General features: G+C 41.3%; 1 protein-coding gene across 3 annotated transcripts; it reads right to left on the reverse strand.

Moving 5' to 3' along the window:
• Positions 1 to 1,444: 1,444 nt before the first annotated feature.
• LOC119321799 (protein artemis-like) lies at positions 1,445 to 11,976 on the reverse strand. Of its 3 annotated transcripts, XM_037595336.1 has the most exons (10): positions 11,709 to 11,976; positions 11,478 to 11,582; positions 7,801 to 7,994; positions 4,023 to 4,229; positions 3,325 to 3,785; positions 3,011 to 3,185; positions 2,536 to 2,628; positions 2,174 to 2,406; positions 1,958 to 2,030; positions 1,445 to 1,715 (listed from the first exon to the last, which is right to left on the reverse strand). In XM_037595336.1, the coding sequence occupies exons 1-10, from the start codon at positions 11,851 to 11,853 to the stop codon at positions 1,614 to 1,616; spliced, it is 1,788 nt and encodes a 595-aa protein (XP_037451233.1). In that variant the 5' UTR covers positions 11,854 to 11,976; the 3' UTR covers positions 1,445 to 1,613. The 3 variants fall into 3 exon arrangements, with proteins under 3 accessions (XP_037451233.1, XP_037451234.1, XP_037451235.1); XM_037595337.1 differs by lacking the exon at positions 11,478 to 11,582; XM_037595338.1 differs by lacking the exons at positions 1,445 to 1,715; positions 1,958 to 2,030; positions 3,011 to 3,185 and having other exon boundaries at positions 2,261 to 2,406.
• Between the last annotated feature and the right edge of the window lie 5,661 nt (positions 11,977 to 17,637).

Consider the following 17,637-nt stretch of genomic DNA (forward strand, 5'->3'; position numbering starts at 1 on the left):
TTGAAGCAACAAAACATGGTATTGTCAAAAGATTTAAAGTTGATTTATGAAAACGGAAAAGATGTGCAAACCAAAAGAATACAAAATAACTCATACTAGGTTCTAGTACGAGGCAACAATGATATATATCCAGAGGTAATTGCATGCTGTAATGAAAAGAAACATCATCATGTATCCAAATCCTAGAAAGAGTCTACCATATGTTGCATGCTATAAGTTGTCATTGTCTGTTTTACATTCAGAAGAAGAACTAAGCATTTAGCCTTAGCTAAACTAATAAACATGGTATCTTTGATCCCTCGTGTCACGATTTCATACTCTAACAAATAATATGTATATATTTATGAAATGGAATGCAAATGTGAGACGAATGTGGAAGTGCTTTAAGGAGATAAATTGGATGTGTGTCTTGAATGTTGTTTGAACATGAAAAATACAGTAAATGAACAAAAGAAAATCATCACATGCGGTTCTACTTTAGAAACTGCATGTAATTATAGAGAATAGGAGATGGTAACAAATTTATTACCGCCTTGAGGCATCCAGACATTAGAGGCGGTTGTACTCGTAAATCACCACTAGACCATTTTTTGGAACCTCCTCCAATGCCCGATTTTGTACTAGTGACTTTTCAAATGATACATTTACAAACTGTCTTGGCAGCTTTCCTCGAAGATTGTAGGAAACACAATATAAATCACCTCCATGCTATTGGAATTTACGATTAGACGACTACATCTCACCCTTCCACTATCATGCAGAACCACATAACCCCTGACTTTAGGGACCCTCTAACCGTTGTACAAGATGGTGTAGTCGAGATAATCATGATGGAGAAGTCGTGGGGAAAATAAATGATACACTAGAAATTCATTTATTGCAGCCTGTATGGTTTTATCAAATGAGAGGTTGGATATTGTGTAGTTCATTTTGTTTGTTAACGATAGGAGCTTCTGGCTGGGACCGCATGTTAGTTGGTTTCTAGAGTGGACACGGGGAGGGATGGGAAGGGGTTGTGACACCGTCACTTATTGACTAACTGTCCTCTATTGATAGTAAAGAAGATTAATAGAAAGATAACCAGGAAGAATACCTCACATACCAAAACAACAAATTGCTTCACTAACATGTCTTTGGGTAATTCTCTTTGCCTCATGCTGGGTTTTCATGCTCTTGTGGCATATCTCAACACCACGAGCGAGGTGGATGAAGAACACCCATAGAAATTAGAGTTTGGGCGGTTGTGAGCAGGAGAAAAATAGCAAAACCAATACGGAGGGAGACACATGAGAACGATGTTGCATAGTGCCCTTTGGTGCAAGAGCTTATATAGTATTTGTGATCAGTCACAACCTGGATCTAGAACACATCCTTTATTAACTCAAATAATGGTTATATCATAGTGTGAAATAAAATTAAGTGGATTTTCCAATCAAACATGGGGTGGAGATCTTTGTGCTTCAATCTAACTCATGATGAACAACATTAGCTTCATGTGGACAATTTCAAATGATACATTCATAAACTTTCTTGGCAGCATTCCTCGTAGATGGTAAAAAACATAATCTGGATCACCTTCATGAAGTCGTAATTTTACAATCGGGCGGTTGACTTTAGGGACCCACTAGACCTTGTACATGTCTGTGGGGCATCTCATTATACTTGTGGTGCAACAAATATAATGCCAAGTGTTCACGGAGTCCTTTGGCGTCAGACTGGCAGTCAATGAATTAAGATATAAGCATTATAGTAAAGATAACCACATGTTTCCACTATTAATGAAATCTGAAAAAGTATTGTATGTGACACATTTAATTAGGGATAAATAATATTTACTAATAGTTATTGGCATTTTAATGATGCCTACTCAATTTAAAAAATGCATACTTCTCTACTGTTATATGGGAGATATTTAGGCAACCATGGTAGATGAAAAAAGAGAGGAATGGCTACTTACATCGTTAAAGAAGATATGTTTCTCTCCATCGTATAAATCTAGTGTCTTCATGATAAATATACCACTATTGGATCTACAAATTAGATAAAGAAAAGGAAAGGGGAGGGGCATGGTTAAATTAGGTCGTAAAATAATCCATTTAACACTTAAGAGAAATGGTGAAGATTTGGAAAAAATGTGCTATATTGCATTAAATATTTGAGCGTAAAACTCAACTCGTTGTGTGAGTTTGATATGGTATGGAAGGTAATATCCATGTCTTTGATCATTACGGTATGGAGCTGAGGATATGCACTATGGAAAGCTTCCCGAAAGTTGCATACAATAAACTGTGCTTGTGTTATCAATTTGTCAGTGCACCCCATTGGACTCAATACCTCGAACCGTCTCTTCCAAAAATTTGCTACAAGTAGGTACCAAGTCTTGCAATTTAGCAATGGTACAAAAACCTGCAGATGTGATCATGTCATGTCGTAATGATTAGTTTTGTACATGCATTGAAGCAATGAAAAATTGAAAAAAGTTATACATGATGATAAGAAATGACTATACAAAGTCACCATAAATGTAATACTCACTGCATCCATGTTTTCGGGTTTGAATCCCTGATTGGGCTTAGGTAGGTAGTTTGAAATGCTTTCTCGGCATGTGGAGGGGTCTTGAAGCATTTTCTGTATGAGAAAAATAGATATGTGGAAAATAAAAATAAGATCACTATATATAATGATATATATTAATTAACAAAGTATATTAAGAAGGATAAACATGATTAATAGGTTTATTTTAGAGGTATTGAATGTGGGAGTACATACTCCCACAAATACAGAAAATTAGTGAAAAAATGAACGAGAAAGTAGTAAAAACAAGCTAATTGGGTTAAGTGGAATCTAAAACAAATCTACCACGACGCAAACAAAAACATTTTTACCAAACAATGTAATGTTGCAATGTGTAAAATTCAATAAAACAGGATATTACGGCTTTAGACAAATATACCTCCATCACATATTAATTAAATTGCTTATGGGGATGAATGAAAATAAATGCACTTACTCCAAGCTCGGAATTAAAAACATGCTTCAAGAAATGTGCATCACGCTGTTCTGACATGATAGCTTTGCACATCATGTTGATAACATTTTTTGATATATAACCGTTCACACCCATTGATAGTCCAAATGTCCTATGGTCCACCCATGTTTCTTCTATCTGCACAACTCTAGGGCTTCTTCATGCACATCAATTTTTTAAGAGAATGATGAAAAAGTGAAGTGAGAAGTCAATTAATTAAATCAAATTTCATTTCAAGGAGAAATGTGTTTGTCTCGTGAGTTTCACGAAAGATTCCATTTTCCATACATAATTACCTCTGCCCTTGAGACGGTATTCCTCGAATAAAATATTCATAGTCTTCCTTCCCTCGAATAAAATTATCATAGTCTGCCTCAACCGGACATAGGGATGTTGTGCGGAAACAGATGCTTGATGGCGCATGTCCCTGTGTTGTGTGTGATAAATAGCGTCTCCTTACATAACTCAGTTCACTCGCCAAATTTGGGGGAGTGGTTGAAATGACCCATTGAGGCTGGAGGAGTTGCAGTGCCCGCTCTAATTCATTACCAGAGGAGTGATTGGAGAAACAAACACGCCATACATTACCATCCTGCTCAGCTTCTGTTAGGCTGGGTTTCCGGTTTTGAACATAGGCATTGGAATACCGCCATGCTGAAGGACGAATAAATAAAGGTTCTGGCTGATCGCTAGCCCTTGCCTCTTCGAGCTTCTCGGTTGCTATCTTATTTAGCTCCTTGGATTGAACTGGCAGTACCTGCTAAGTTAAGAAGTTAGTGCACTTACAATGAATAGTATCACGCGTTAGTATAATATATAGTACATGGTACTAATTTACTTACTACATTTACATTACGTAATATCATCTATTAGTATATATGATGTTGTCATTTCATTTATTTGAGGGACAGTGTGTAGGTGTAATTTGAAGAAATAAATAACATAATGGGAGGTCGCATTAACAAAATTGAATGTATTTCAAAGATTAACACACCTGGAAGCGACTAGTTGGATCATCAGTGATTATTTCAGGGACAATGTGTGACAATGTGTTAAAACAATCCAAGTACAGTCCCTTATCAACATAGATTTTCGATCTAAATGACCTTGACACCTCTTTTAAGATCTCTTCTTGGCCAAGTCTTTGACATCCGAGATAAATGAAAGGTGCACGTGAATGCTTCGATATGCAAGCTATAACCTGCAATCAGCGAGTCGTTTCTTAGTCCAAGAAGTCACAACAAGCATATACACTGGTGGAAAAAGGGCCTTTGGTCGCGGTTCGCAACTGCCATTAGTCGCGGTTGCGCAACCGCGACAGACCGGGCGCGACTAAAGGCCCCCCCCTTTAGTCGCGGTTGCTTAAGAACCGCGACTAAAGGCCCGTCCACGTGGGCGCCAGGTGGCCGTCGGGGCGGAGGACCTTTAGTCGCGGTTCTTCTGGCCAACCGCGACTAAAGGCCGCCGCAGGTTTAGGGTTTTAGCCCCCCCCCCCTTAAACCTGTTTTCTGTTTAATTTGTATTGTTTTATTTCTTTTGTGCTTTATTTTAATTTTGAAGGAGTTTCATATATTCTACGGTACTACATACATGCATATGAATGTACAATTTCAAATAAATTTGAAATTAGAACCAAAAAGAATTCAAGAGGAATATACAATATATATTCAATATCATCGGATGACCATATACAATTTTGAACAAGTTTACATACATGATTTAATGCATATAAAGTTCTACGTCCTCGTAATAGTGTTCTCCTTTAGGATGGAGGACTTCCCTGCTGAACCATCCAGCTAGTTCCTCTTGAAGTGGTCGGAAGCGAGCTTCTGGACTAAGCATCCACCGGAGGTTATTCCTCTGAGCATTGGTATCACTCGGAACCCGCTCAGAGGTGTATCTCCGGATCATCTCACAGACATAGTATCCACATAGATTGGTCTCCGGTGGCTGAATATCCCCAGCATTCTTAGCCTTTAACATTTTGAATTCTAGCTCTTTTTTGAATTCACCGACCTTTGTATCTACGAACCGTCTCCAAACCCTACGAGGCAAAGAAAATTAAATGAACAAGAGAGTTATTAATTAGTTACTTGATATTAGGAAATGAACGAAATAGGCCGATCGATATAGAGCGCAAATGAATGAAAATAATTACTTATGCAGCATTCTTCTCATGCCGCCCCAAAGCTTTGGATCCATATTCACAGAGTCGTGGACGAGACATTCTGAGGTGTTAACTTTAATTACTAGCAGAATCCAGTGGAACCTGCGGACACGATACATGCACAGTACGTCATGCATAACTCATCGATTAGCCGGCCACATACCATGCATGGAGTAAACAAAAGAGAATGTGCTCAAGACAGAAACACTCACTCAAAATGGTAAGGAAATAGAATATCACTTTTGAGTTCCTGCTTTGTAAGAAACTGCCACAGGTCTGCCTCCACGTCGGCGGGGTAACGCTCCAACACATGTCCATTAACGATGTGTGGGTCAATGAACCCAACATCATGGATGTTCCTTACTCTGCATTCCTTAATCTTCATTCTACATGTATAATAGCGGACACAACAATATAGTTAGGACATATATATAGTGCAGGCAATATGAACGAGATGGGGTAGAAATTAATAAATCACTTACAGAACGTAGCAACTGATGATAGATTTATCGAGCTCGCGCAGATTGAAAAGCTGGAACAATTCACTCAGTTCAATTTGTACATAGTAATGTTTGAAGTGATGCTCATGTCTAACTTCCGCATAAATATATTCTTTGGCGTTTTTATTTTTTATGTAACCCTTGTACCATTTCAACAGACCTTTCATTTGTGGAGGTAGATCCTTTTCCTGCGCAGGCTCGACGAGAGGCCCATTCTTGACATATGTAATTACTACCTCCTTCACTGGCGCCTCATCAAGGCCTAACAGTTCACGAAGAGTAATACCTAAGTTGGCTGCTTGTTCTCTGGCACTCGTTACAGTCAATCCCTGTGCTGCCGCAGCTTGTATGATCTCGGGGTCATCCGGACAGAAGGCTTCCACTATAAGCGGGGCAATCGATTGTTTACTTTGTTCCCCGAGCTGGGCAACTTGTTTCCCGCTTTTTTTACTTTCGGCCTTCTCCCGCTCTTTGTTCTCCTTGAACATGAGTGCCTGCCTGCGAAGTTCACGTGCATAGTCGTTAGGCAGATTCTTCGCGGCTTGGGACGGTGTGCTCAAAAATGACTTAGCCCACTTCTTTTGCTCATCAGAAAATACTGGCTTGGGCTCGGGCTCTCGTTTCAACCGTGGTATTATAGGAGCATACCACATCACCTTGGCGGGAACCCTCTTCCTGGGTTTCTGGCCCTCAACATCGTCACCAGGGTCATCGCCTCTGATCTTATAACGCAATGCAGTGCATACCGGGCATTCATTCAAATTCTCGTATTCACCGCGGTAGAGGATGCAGTCGTTGATGCATGCATGTATCTTCAGAACCTCTAAACCTAGAGGGCAGACAACCTTCTTTTCTTCGTACGTACTGGCGGGCAACTCGTTATCCTTTGGAAACATATTCTTCAACATTTTCAGCAAGTTTTCAAATGCCGAGTCAGCTACACCTGCCTCTGCCTTCCATTTCAGCAAATCCAGTGTGCAGCCCAGCTTTTTCAGACCATCATCGCATCCGGGGTACAGCGCCTTTCTGTGATCCTCTAACATGCGATCCAAATTCTCCCTCTCCTTTTCAGTTTCGCAGCGTCTCCGTGCATCAGCAATGGTCCGACCAAGATCATCAACGGGATCATCACGTGCCTCTTCTTCACCTTCCCCTTCACCTTCAGCATCCTCCATGAAAGTATCACCGAAATGAGCAAGATAGCTTTCATCGATGAAATCATCCCCTTCTTCATCTTCTTCCATTATAACCCCTCTTTCTCCATGCTTGGTCCAACAATTATAGCTTGGCATGAAACCGTGCCGAAGCAGATGCATGTGAACATCTCTTGAGGAAGAGTAACCCTTCTGATTCTTACAGATAACACATGGACAGATAACAAAACCCCCCTGCTTGTTCGCATTAGCCACTACGAGGAAATCTTTCAAACCCGTAGTGAACTCGCCGGAGAGTCGGTTACCGTACATCCATTGCCGATTCATCTGCATTATTATAATATAAAATATATAATTAACCATCACGCATTTGTTAAACTAACTAGCTACAAACAATATAAATTAAACAATGAACTGCACACATGCATATTTTATCAATGACACACATGCATGAAAGGTTCAAGTTGCTAACCGCGATCGAGGAGGAAAAAATAAATGAGGAACCTCAAGTGTGGCTCCAACACTTCATATCATGTTTGTTTCACCCTCTTAGGGCATTTCATCAAACACCTTGTGTGCATAAGAGGAACCAAAAGCAAACCTACACCCCCTTGTGAAGCTTGTGAAGAGAAGTGGCACCAAATGGCTAAGTGAGCGTGCTGAACTGGTATATATAGGGGAGGAGCTTTAGTCGCGGTTGGCCTGGCCAACCGCGACTAAAGGCCTTTGCGCACCTTTAGTCGCGGTTGGCCTGGCCAACCGCGACTAAAGCCCCTCACGTGCACCAGCTGGCCACCGAGCGCCCTGGGCCCAGGCCTTTGGTCGCGGTTCGTCTGCCAAACCGCGACTAAAGACTTCATTAGTCGCGGTTCCTACAGTTTCGCGACTAATGAGGCTGGACGGAAGCCTCTTTTTCTACCAGTGATATAAAGTCTCAGTCTAGAAGGAAACCTGCTGAATCGCCGACTCCTTGCTCGGAAATTCGAGAAATTTGGGAAATGTCAAGTCCAAGTACACAGTGTCCAACGGGCAAAGATTTGCTTCCAATTTCAGTAGCAATTTCCGTACACAATGTGATGTGAGCCGACAGTCCCCCGTGTGCAGTATGGTACCAAATGGACCCTCGAACAGCAACATAACCGCTCCTGGAGTCATAGCACACAGAAAGTGTTAACCGCCCAGCCCAAACCATGTTCAGTTTCCGGCACGTCTATTATTAAATATGTGAACATGTTTATGACTAATAATAAGTATGGTTGGTAATAAACATTTGCACATGCACGATCCATAAGTGTGATTGTTCCAATGCAAAGGTGCTAAAATGAGGTGCTAAGTGTACTAAATGCCTTAGCAAGTTAAGTCATCAATGCAAATGTGCTAAGCTTTTGGGTGATAGCTTCATGCATTTAATTAGTTGTAGACTTAGAATTATGCTTCCACCTAGATACACGTGCTTAGCTCCTTTTCTTCATGGGTCACCACACTACTCTTTCTCTCTTCTTAACTAGCATGTCATTTTTTGCTTAGTTGGCAACCTTATAGCACCTGTACAAGGTGGAGCATTGAGAGGGCTCTTAGGCTACGGGTGCGAGCTTTGGTGGGCGACCTCCATGGAAGTGGATATTTTTAAAAATTCAATAATTACGTTTTGGAGTTTCAAAAAATTCTGAAAAAAATGGTACACATTCATATGGATGCCTTCTACATGTGTATAAAATGTGACAATGAAATACATTATGGTTCGAGCTGCACAAAAAAGAGAAAATCCTGCATTTCTAATAGTGAACGGTGTTTGTGCTGTTCATCAGTTTGAAAAACGCGATTTGTCTTTTTTGTGTAGCTCTCACCATAATGTATTTCATGTTCAAAATTTAAACACATGTAGAATACATCCATTTTAAGATATATCATTTTTGTCACAATTTTTTGAAACTTTAAAATATGTTTTTTTGATTTTTTTCAAAATACCCACCTCCATGGAGGTTTCCCACCATTGTGATTTTGCGCTTAGGCTACTAGTATCATATATTAGTATCATGCACATGATATACTATCTTCATAGTGCATAGTATCATACTCATCTTATTTATTGTCATGCATAACACATAGTAGCATAACATTTATTATGATAGGGTATCTACCTATGTTACTCTAACCCTCTCTCTTCTTTAATTGTCTTCTACATAAGCATGTTTGCTAGTCTAAAGTGCATGATACTAGCTATGTTACCCCCACTATGGCCAGCCTTATTGAATTACACTATTGTAATTTAGGATAGATACATCCTTATTAAATATTATTAATGCCATGTAACATATTCTATATCCTATATACCTGATTAGTCGAACCTCACTACTTCTATTTATCTCAACATGCACACATGCCGCATCATTAAAAGCCCATCTCAACATGCATGTAAAAAAGTTTTACATTATTAGTTGATCTCCACTATCTCTATTTATCTCAACATGAACACATTCCACCTGACCACAAATGCCGCATCATCGAAGGACCGCCACAAAATGCATGAAAAAAACTTTCCTTTCTATTATGTTACGTATATTCTATAAATATTTTTCAACTACACAATAATCAAATGCAATTATTCATATATTATTAATCCAAATAATTATGTTTAATACAACCTAAATATCATTGAAATATATTGCAACCGATTTTTGCAGCAACGCGCAAGGTATCATCTAGTTTTCTTAATCATTTATCCATCAAGAAAGCAAGAGTGTATATTTCTTGAATTAGCTTTTGTGCGTACATGATTAACAAATATGCATGCATGCTTTTTGATTCTTTGACAGTCGGATAAGTGAGTACTCATGTTTATTAGAATTTTTTAAAGAAGTCATATTCCTTTGTCAAACTTATATTATTAGTAATTATTTTGATGATGAAAACTTGAATGGTTAAGGCTAAATTCAGAAATCCTATTATGTGATATCCCATTTCAAGAACATATTTTACTTGATTCTTTGCTCAGGTACACAATTCATGAAACAATTATCTTTAGTATACTTTGCCATCTTTTACCAAGCTAGTAAGAAAAATTATCAACATATATAATACTACATCCTAAATAAATAAGTACGGAATTATCTTTAGAATTGATCTAATGATACTCATTTTCTAATGTATATGTTGATAGTTTTCTTTTCTAGAAACTTGATCAGTTATAAAAAAATTGAAACAATGTATAGACTTAATAAAAAGCGAAGAGGGCAACTGGCGAGGAATATATTTTGACAAATAGCAAAATTATTAAGTTGTATTACTTAATATTTATGTTTGTTGGATGATGTTGTGTGTATGTTTTTTGTTCAGTTTTCTATGCAATATATGGGCAATACATGACAAGGTTTCAAACTTTGGTCATGGTAAGTTTCCAGAACTCACCAAAATTTTAAAAAAGTCATGTTCATATGGATTTTGTTCAATCAAAATCCAATTAATTTTAACAAAATTTGAAAAGTTTATATTTCTTTTAAAATAGTTTGAATCTGTTCCAAAATTTTAAGCTTACAAATATTTTGGTACCCTAAAAAATTACTAAAATTTAGGAAATTTAGTTGAAATTTAGAGCCTTCATACATGATAGAGGTAGATTCTTTGGGTCTTCCTTTTATTCATATTAATGCAGACATATTAGTCTTTCAACGATGGGTACTATTCTATACACAGCGTACTTACTTTTCACACACATGTAGTCTAATAGATTTCATATATACACAGACGAGACTTGGGGCATGTATAATTCTTGAATTGGCCTATTTGTTAGGCACATCTTTTTTCTTCGTCGGATATAACATCAAATATTATATATGAAACTCAAGTGGTAAAAAGGACCAACCGTTGATTGGGTGGCTAGTGGAGCTTTGTACACCTTTAATTAGGCTTTAGCCTACCTAGAATGAAACTCCATGTTTATAATACCTTACGTGTATGTAGTGGCGGAGACAAGATTGAACTCGGTGTATAAACCTTAAAACCTGGTGTTCAACTAATTGTATTGTAGGTTACACCTTTTCTCAAAAATAATGGTTGTACATATGAACACCCAAGTACTACTTCATTAACGAGTGCGGCGTTTCTACTCCCGAGCTCATCTGCATCCCCCGGCGAAAAAAATCAAAACAAATACTAAAAATATTCAAAAAAATTCCAATTTTTTTGTGGTAGATAAGTTTATGCGTGAGGTGTGCTTCAAATTTTAACACATTTGGACATCCGAGCAACTCTCAGCAAAAAAGAAAAATTCAGAGTTTGTAAAAAAGTTTACTGTTCACACACTGTTCTGACCCGAATTGTTTTTTTTTCTGAGAGCTGCTCATATGTCCAAATAAGTTGAAATTTGGAGCGAACCTCACGTATAAAATTTCTATCACACAAAAAAATTTGGATTTTTTTGAATTTTATTAGTATTTGTTTTGACTTTTTTTTTCTGACCGGGTGCAGATGAGCCTGGGCACCGAATTGGATTTTCGGCTAACTCCATTCAATTGTATATTTGTATATGACTCTTTTATGCAGATTATTCTTTTATCTAAGGTTTCTATTGATAAGGAGACTTTGATAGACGGTGTGGCCGTGCTCGAACTTGCTAGATTCAAGATTACCAGCGCAGTGATTGGCATCGTAGGCGGTGACGGAAAAGGCGCCGTCAGGGTCGTCCACCACCCACCTCTTTCCCACCTCCATTTCCACAAACTTACCCGCTCCAGCTACAATTAATACAACCAAACCGGACGAGAGGTCTCGATTAATCAGCACAAACACCGTACCAAACAGGAACTAGCAGAATTTAAGCGAGGCTCCAGGAGCTGGGAGCTGCGCAGCAAGTATCTAACCTGGGGATGGCGTTGGAGGGCGAGGCGCATGGTGAGCTGGGTGGCGTAGACAGTGTCCCCGGGGCCGGCCCAGGCATCGGCAATGTGGTCCGTGTGCGCGTGGGTGATGAAGCGGTGGCGCCGGTAGCGGCGGGATGGGCCCCATGTGTCGACGGTGAAGGGGAGACCCAGCGGCATCTCTGGCGGCAGTGGCATCGATCGATGATCGATCGTAGCTGAAGCTTCGCCGGAGCTACGGCTTGGTTCTCCACTCTCCACTCCGCGCTGTCGTGTTTTGGTGGATGGAGTACGTAGGTAAGGTTGCGTCCGTTTATATAGCAGCTGAGGGGAAAGTGGTGCCTTCCGGAGGAAGGAAGAGAGCGCCTTAGTGGATTTGCATCTTTAGTTCTTTTATACATGGACGGTGAGGCTTTACACGTCCGGCGGGCCACCTACCTAGTACCACCTTGCCTGGCTGCTCTCACTACACGCACACAAACAGTTAAACATTTAACTAGAGGTAATTAGTTTATTCGCAAAAACAAAACTAGAAGTAATTAGCTTGTTGTGTTGGCAGCATCCTAGTGGTTGGACATTGAGTAATGCTACATCTACAGGAAATTACAGGGGAGAGTGGTTTACAGGGTGACAAGGCATTCTTTCATTGGTCAATTTGGGGGGCACCGGCCCACCCTTGAAAATCAGGGGGCGGAGGTATGATTAGAAGAGAAGGGAGGTCTGTAACTTCCTGTTGATTACCTGTAGGTGTAGGATTATTGTTGGACATTAGCCCATATGTTTGTTGGACTGACGCATGCATGGATTAGTACAAGCAATAATCACTGGAGAGGAGTGCAACGTGGCTTGATACTAGAGGATGTTAGAGCATTTCTGTCATATTCAAATTTTTCCTAAATTTAAGATGTGCATTTATAATCATTTGCATCCATGATTTTCCTTGCATATTTGGTTTTTGAAACAAACATGACCAATTCTTCTATACCTACTCATAAAGTAACTAATGTTTCTGCCCGTCCGTCATTAAATTACCCTTGATCTTGACGAAAATTACTCACTAATGTCACCTGTAAGTGGCAAAAACGATTTTTTTTCTTAAGTCACCGCCGGTTGCGTTTGGTTCATGTACAAATATGCCATTTCACAACACAAGCACACAAAGCTTGTGATTGGCTAGAGCGATACATCTCCATCTTGTAGACCTCGGTTTGATCCTTGCTTCTCCCCATTTTTTTTCTGACTTTTCTCCAAGAATTTCAATCGGTGCAAAATAGAGCTGTCTCACCAAGTGTCGTTTAGCAGATGGCCTGCACAATGTAATTTTATCCCAAATATTCTCTTTTTAATTATTTTTTGCAGATTCAAGTGCTTTTTAAAATATTCATATCTTTCAAATCTTAACTTCATGTTTAACATGTTATATATGAAAATCGCTCAGAAAATTGTGTCGATTGTAAATATGATATTATCTTGCATATTAGTCATTTCTAAAATTATGTTTATGTTCCACCCTTAATTATGTTTATGCCACATAAAAGTTGATTGATTCATGTGGTCTTAAACCCAAGACCTCAACCACCGTTTAGAAGGTTGCAACCAATTGAGCTGGGCTATGCTGGTGTTAGAACTTTGGGTTCTCTACCCAATAAAATAGTCTCATCTTGATTTTTTTTGCATCAAATTGCACAAGTTTATATACGTGCATAAGTTGTCTGGAAAATAAACATGTGGTCCTCTAAAAAGAACAAGCTCTCAAGGCTAAGATCTCATGGGATGTTGTGGTGCGAAATTAAATATGAATGATCGGTTTAAATGGCATATAAAATAAAGAAAGGAGCGAATAAATGGTGTGACCAGTGGGCATAAAATAGGAACGAAAGCTTCAAAACAATGAAGGAGAGAATTATGCAAAGGAATTGGTATTAGTAATACCAAAGGCGTGGCATGCATGCAATAACGAAAAGGAATTTATACCCACGGACGTGGGAGGGGCACCCATATATGCGTTGATGAGGGCAACTCCAGCCGTTGCCCCCCCCAGGGCGAGCCGGCGATACACTCGGCGTTGGGGGCGGTTTTGCGCCCAGTCGTCGCCCCCAGCTCGCCCCCAGCCGCCGAAATTGGCCCACTTTGCAGTCCAATTTCGGCGAATAAACGGCCCATATGGGCGAGAATAGGCCCATATTCGGCATGGTTTCGCCGTGTCTCGGCGTTCAATTATCAACACAATTATTCCTTATCACATATTTCATCACAGAAAAATCAAATACTTCAACAAAATACTACAACAACAAATAGTTCAATACAAATTATATAGTTCAACAAATAAAAACTCGTATTTCATCACGCGGCGTCCCCCTTGAGCCTCCATAGGTGCTCAATCAGATCTTTCTGCAGTTGATGATGCACCTGTCGGTCTCGGATCTCCTGACGCATACTGAGATAGGCAGTCCAAGTTGCCGGTAGCTGGTGATCAACTTCGGCTAGAGGACCCTGCCTGTAGTATGGTTCAGTGTTAAACACTGGGTCTTCTTGCTCGCTCTCGATGATCATGTTGTGCAAGATGACACAGCAAGTCATGATATCCCACATTTGATCTTTCGACCAGGTCTGAGCGGGGTACCGAACAACAGCGAATCGAGATTGGAGCACACCAAATGCCCGCTCGACATCCTTCCTGCAAGCCTCCTGAACCTTCGCAAACCAGGCGTTCTTGCCTCCTGCCACAGGGTTTGAGATCATCTTTACAAATGTCGACCATCTCGGATAGATGCCGTCAGCTAGATAGTACCCCTTGTTGTATTGGTGCCCATTGATCTCGAAGTTCACCGGAGGAGAATGACCCTCCACGAGCTTGGCAAAAACAGGAGAGCACTGCAACACGTTGATGTCATTGTGAGTTCCTGGCATACCAAAGAAGGAGTGCCAAATCCAGAGGTCCTGTGTTTGGTACCGCCTCAAGCACCACACTGCAACCGCCTTTGGCGCCTTTGTACATCCCCTGCCAACCAAATGGGCACTTCTTCCATTGCCAATGCATGCAGTCGATGCTTCCAAGCATCCCAGGAAATCCTCTTGCTGCATTCTGGGCTAGGATCCGATCAGTGTCTTCCGCATTGGGTGTTCTCAAGTATTGTGGCCCAAACACTGCCACCACTGCCCGACAGAACTTGTAGAAACACTCTATGCTGGTGGATTCGGCCATGCGCCCATAGTCGTCGAGTGAATCACTGGGAGCTCCATATGCAAGCATCCTCATCGCTGTCGTGCACTTCTGGATGGAGGTGAATCCAAGAGCGCCAGTGCAATCCATCTTGCACTTGAAGTAGTTGTCGAACTCCCGGATGGAATTCACAATCCTGAGAAAGAGCTTTCGGCTCATCCGATAACGGCGCCGAAATGTTCTCTCGCCATGAAGTGGAGCATCGGCGAAGTAGTCGGAGTAGAGCATGCAGTAGCCTTGCAGACGATGCCGATTCTTTGCTTTCACCCGCCCCGGCGCCGAGCCACCTCGCCGCGGCTTCCTCCTCCAGCAGCGCGGCAAGCTCTTACTCCTCATCCGAGCCCATCGCCGAGACAGTCAAAACGCCGAACACCTTGCGCGCGGTGGGCGTGTACCCGCCGTTAAACCGCGGACGGAAAAGCCCAGCTGCCGCGGGAGGGACTGCCGCGGCGAAGCGCTGCTATTTTCCGGCGGAGATTGGCTATCTAGCGGAGTAGGCTGGCGGCCGTCGCCGGGATATAGCTAGTGGTGGCCGAGGGCGCGCGGGGGTGCGAGGTGAGTCGGGGGACGAAAACCTTGACTTTTCCCCTGTCGGTGTGGGCCAGGCGTGCTTTTCCCTAGCGCCGGAGCCCCCAATGGCTCCCCAGCGCGCCGGGTTCGGCTTGTGACCGCCGGGCGGAAAAAAGGTCCGAACCGGCGATTTTCAGCGTCCTGGGGGCGCGACTGAGCCGTTTTTTCGGCGCCAGCGCCGAAAAAGTGGCCTGGGGGGGGGGGCTGTTGGGGGCGCGGCTGGAGATGCCCTGAGCCCTTTAGTCCGTCAGGTGCAACAAAAATAATGCAACCAGAAAGGTGAGAGATGCTATGTAAGCACCGAGTTGCATGCAAGAAACTAGGGTCATTTCGGTCAGATGTAGACATTTTTCTATTAATCTTCAAGCGCATGCAGAGATGGCATAAAAGCATTTAACAAAACCCTTTATTGAGAGTTTTTTCATGACTTGGTGCAAATTTCAAACATTGCTTCAACTTACAAATAGTGCCTTGGTATGAAAGATTTAATAATTAGCCTCTTTAAGATCCGAATCGTCTTACAAAACCAGTAACAAAAGTATTGTATGTGTAGGATGCTTCTTAATGTACTATGTATTTGTATTTCTACTAGACCTCAGTGTGCGCCCCTCTGCACTGGCTAGGTGGCACCATTGAGATGTTGTTGGGCCATGATGATGGATATTTTGGCCGACACATCAATTATCTCACTCGTTGCAATGCACGTGCATATGTGCTAGTAAACATTAAACCATCATAGAGTTTAACTAATGGCCATGTAGTTTCTCCAAATAAAAGTTTTATCAAAACAATTCATAAGGGCAGGAAAGAAATTTTCTAAGATAAATATTTGCCTATTTACATTGCTTGAACCACGGTCTGGAAATAGTTTCAATAGTGGCAATTTAAACTATAAGTAAATCATGGTTAAAAGAATAAAAATAAAAAAGAAAATAAATATAAATATAAATACTTTGCAAAAGGGCCCAATAGGAGTTGACAAAAATAGTTTGCCAAAATCCACAAAGGTAATGTTCACACAACTAGAAGTATTCCAAAGTGAGTTTAAGGCAAATTTGCAGTTGGGAGAATAAATAAATCCAAATTATATTTGAATTTACATAAGACAAATGAGAATAGGAAAAAGGAAAAGAACAAAAAAATGGCCTAGTCTTCCCTCTCTCTCTCATTGGGAGGCGGGACCCACCCGTCAGGGTCACCGCTAACCTCCCGCAATAGCGGTGCAACGCGCACGTGCCTACGATCTCCATTTCGCGGCCATCGTGCATGATACGTCTCCAGCGTATCTATTATTTATGAAGTATCCCTTCCATGTTTACAACAACTCTATATGGTTTTGGTATGATTTGAATGGAACTAACCCGAACTGACGTTGTTTTCAGCAAAAGTACCGGGGTGTTCTTTTTTGTGCAGAAATAAAAGTTCTCCAAATGCAATGAAACTTTTTGACAAGTTTTTGGGTACAAAAGAGGCACTAGAAGTTTCGTCGGTGGACCAGAAGGTGAAGGAGGTAAGAACAACCCACCACGGCGCACCAGGGGCCCAACCCGTGTGCTGGTGGGTTGTGGTCACCTTGAAGCCCGTCTTCGCGTGAAACCGATGCCAAAAATCATCCTATAAATACAGAAACCCCCAGAAATAACCCTAGATCAGAAGTTCCGCCACCGCAAGCCTCTGTAGCCACGAAAAATAAATCTAAACCTTGTTCCGGCACCCTTCCGGAGGGGGAAATCATCACCAAAGGACATCTTCATCATCCATATGGCCACCATGATGAGGAGGGAAGGGCTTAGGGTTTGTACCAGTAGCTATGTGTTTAATATCTCTCTCTCTCTCATGTTCTTGAGATGGCACGATCTTGATGTATCACGGGCTTTGCTAATATAGTTGCACTAGTAGAAAAAGGACCTATTGTCTCGGTTCGTGGGGGCCATTTGTCCCGGTTTTTGAACCGGGACTAAAGTGTCGGTACTAATGCCCTAAACCTTTAGTCCCGGTTCTTGCATAAACCGGGACAGATGGGCCTCCACGTGGCCGGCGCGGCGAGCCCAGGCAGGAGGACCTTTGGTCCCGGTTGGTGGCACCAACCGGGACCAATAGGCATCCACGCATCAGCATTTCAGGTGCTGGGGTTTTTGT

This window comes from Triticum dicoccoides, chromosome 6B (assembly GCF_002162155.2).
Source record: "Triticum dicoccoides isolate Atlit2015 ecotype Zavitan chromosome 6B, WEW_v2.0, whole genome shotgun sequence".
NCBI lineage: Eukaryota > Viridiplantae > Streptophyta > Magnoliopsida > Poales > Poaceae > Triticum > Triticum dicoccoides.

Excerpts from the sequence above, each read along its gene's own strand:
- LOC119321799 (XM_037595336.1), bottom strand. The coding sequence starts at position 11,853 with ATGGGGCCCATCCCGCCGCTACCGGCGCCACCGCTTCATCACCCACGC. Across the intron at positions 7,995-11,477 it reads CGATGCCAATCACTGCGCTG|GAGCGGTTATGTTGCTGTTC; the intron begins GTAATCTTGAAT and ends CTATGACTCCAG. Across the intron at positions 2,407-2,535 it reads AACCCGAAAACATGGATGCA|GTTTTTGTACCATTGCTAAA; the intron begins GTGAGTATTACA and ends TCACATCTGCAG.